The sequence below is a fragment of the Arachis ipaensis genome, chromosome B03 (assembly GCF_000816755.2).
Source record: "Arachis ipaensis cultivar K30076 chromosome B03, Araip1.1, whole genome shotgun sequence".
Lineage (NCBI taxonomy): Eukaryota > Viridiplantae > Streptophyta > Magnoliopsida > Fabales > Fabaceae > Arachis > Arachis ipaensis.
The window spans coordinates 12,298,550-12,301,434 of NC_029787.2; the positions used below are offsets into that span (position 1 = coordinate 12,298,550).

The following is a 2,885-nucleotide window of genomic DNA, read 5'->3' on the forward strand; positions in this document are numbered from 1 at the left end:
TAACATTTTGAGATCCACTTACTATTGAAATACAATCATCACCTTCAAAAAAAAAAAAAGAGAAAAAAAAATTAGAAATTATTTATAAATCCCATTATTAATTTGACTTTTTATATCTTCAACAAAATTTATTTGGAGCAACATTATTTTTTGTACAACTAAATGTAAATTTTGTGCAACAGCTTCTGCAGAGAACAATTATCATAAGAATCTCATTAACAAAACTAAATAAATTTACAAACCATTGTTTTTTATGGCTTGATTAAATTTTGTTTATATATGTTGTACCTGTTCCAATGTCACTGTCGCTTATAACAATGTTTTGTGTTTCAGCAACATGAATTCCATCAGTGTTGGGACTATATCCTGGTGCTCTAACAAGAACATTGGAAACTATAACATTGAAGCAACTCTCAAATGCCACATGCATTTGTTGTGCATCTTTCAATCTCACATTTGCCACTCTCAAATTCTTGCATTGGTAAAATGTCACAGCCTATAATATAATAAATTCAAATTTCCCATTAATATTAAACTAAAAATTCAGCACCTAAGTTCCTATAGGTAAAGTTATGTAACTTACAGTTGGTGCATCTTTGCATGGCTGCCAATAAATTAAAAAACATTAAGGTCAGTATTCAAATTTACAGTTAAAAATAATGAAAATTGGAAGAGAAAAAAATTAAGTTGGAATTTATACAAGGTTATCATTAGTTTTGCATGAATTCTGCCACCATTTTTTGCCATTGCCATTGAAAGTGCCACCACCATCAACTCTGAAGTTGTTGACACTATCAAACACAATCCAATGTTTTCTATCATCTTCATATGCTGACATCTCTGGCCATGCCTTAATTGTTCCATATATCTAAGTAAAAGGAAAAAAAAGATAAGAATTTCAGTTACTTGAATTAACAAAATTCTAAGTAATAATAACAGCATTAATTGTATGAATATGAATATGTATGAAAATATCTCACCATGAATGCAGTGTTGGGTCTGCATGGACCTGAAAATCTTATTGGCTTAAGAGTGTAGGTCCTTCTTTCAGGCACCACAAGGGTGACCCCACTAGAACATGCTTCATTCCAAGCCTTTTCAAATGCCTACAAGTAAAAAAATCAAAAAATAAAAAATAAAAAATAAATAAAAAAATTAAATGTTACGAATTCTGTCGAATACTTTTATGTTCTTAAAACATATTTAATATGTACCCGACTGTCGTCACTTCCATCAGCTCTGGCTCCAAAGTCATTAACACTAATTGTTCCACTTGACCTTGAAAAATGAAGGTTTTTAGCTCTATTAGCTCTCATCATTAGGCCAAAGTGTTCATGTTTTCTCTTGATAAATCTCCCATCATGATGAACAATGTATGGTTCAACATTTGTGTGATGAAATGGTTCCTCTATATAATAGCTAAAACATAAGCCTAATGAAGCAAGGGTAATGTAAAGTGAGATAAATAGCCTTAGTAATAAAGACATTTTTAATTTTGCTTCTTCACTTTATATGAAAGAACATAAAATAAAGTGAAGAAGGAGATAATTTACAAAGTTATTATGATAGAGAGATTTATTGGGAGGTGATGACAAATGAGGAGGTAGTGCTTTTGGTATTTATAGAAACATTAGAGATATGATTTTTCATTGGAGTGGATTGTGAGTTAGGAAAAATTGCATTATTTAGAGAATGTTATTTCAATAAGTCTGATCTATTGAGGTATGGAGAGGGTTGATAATAGAAACTTAGACGAAATCCATTTAGTGGGATGGTAGGTATATCTTTGTTGTTGTTTTTTTTTTTTTTTTTTCTAATAGTTATTTATTGTTCTAAATCAAAGTGATGAAGAAAATACCAAATTTAAAGTATTAGGTTAGTTATTTTCTGGTACCTTACCTCATAAAAAATAATCAATCATGTGTTACAACTTAAAACCAATAAAAGCATTGCTTATTTAGGTACCACAGCATTAATTAATATTCTGTCTAGTTGAAATCAAATTTGAAGAGAAAAAAGAAAATTGTAATCACTAGTCAATAATCATTTGCAACAAAATTTCCCATGATGCATAATATAATTAGGTCAGCACTCAGCACATGCAGACATTCACTTCTTCAACGTTGATTTCCTCAATTTTGAAAATTGTGTATGAAATTGGTAGTTAGTTGTCCACTCAGAATAGGTTGAAAACTACTTTCCCTTAGAAATAACGAACAACCACCTCCTAATCCGTTTTTTTCTAAGGGATTTGACTTCTTATAAATAGAATAATTCCCTCTCTTTTTGTCACTTTTTTCCTTTAATTGATTTGTATGATTAAAATAATTAATCGTCTTCGTCTAAATTCACAAAGCCTAACTAGTTAATCAAAGTCATATGAATTGAATTAGCATAGTAGTATCCTTAATTAATCTTATTAGATATTCACTAAAATTAATCATTAATATAAAATATTTATTAAGATACAAAATATATTTTATTTTATCTTTTTATTTTCTATTGCATCTCTCAATCCGAAGAGACTAAAGACTAATTTGTCTCTGATCGGAACTTTATTTAAAGGTTTGTTGTTAGCCAATGAATTCCTACATGTACAAGGCAGAATTCAAACTTCTAATATTTACTTGAATGAACTAATAAACTAATCACTAAACTAATCCAACTTAATTAAATACAAAATATATTTTACACATAAATTAAACTACACATACAACATTTTGATATTTAATTTGCATGTGCTGAAAGGGTGAAAAAGAAAGCAAGAAGTTATAAACAAGTGTGACCGCAAAACTTGCCGTGATATACTACGAATATATATGGGTATGGGCCTTTATTGGTTGCTTCCAAATCAGTTGTGAGTTACATGAAATTATTACCTAATG

The 2,885-nt window shown here is 29.3% G+C and overlaps 1 protein-coding gene across 1 annotated transcript in view; it reads right to left on the minus strand.

The window, feature by feature from the left end:
- The window catches only part of LOC107629647 (polygalacturonase QRT2), a 3,696-nt gene extending 2,084 nt beyond the window's left edge, over positions 1 to 1,612 (minus strand). The window contains exons 1-6 of the mRNA XM_016332484.2: positions 1,215 to 1,612; positions 981 to 1,106; positions 701 to 868; positions 584 to 604; positions 289 to 496; positions 1 to 42 (exon numbers count right to left, since the gene is read on the minus strand). The exon at positions 1 to 42 is cut by the window's left edge and continues 1 nt beyond it. Of these exons, the coding sequence (XP_016187970.1) occupies positions 1 to 42; positions 289 to 496; positions 584 to 604; positions 701 to 868; positions 981 to 1,106; positions 1,215 to 1,487 (838 nt within the window). The 5' untranslated portion in view covers positions 1,488 to 1,612. The remainder of the gene's footprint in view (positions 43 to 288; positions 497 to 583; positions 605 to 700; positions 869 to 980; positions 1,107 to 1,214) is intronic.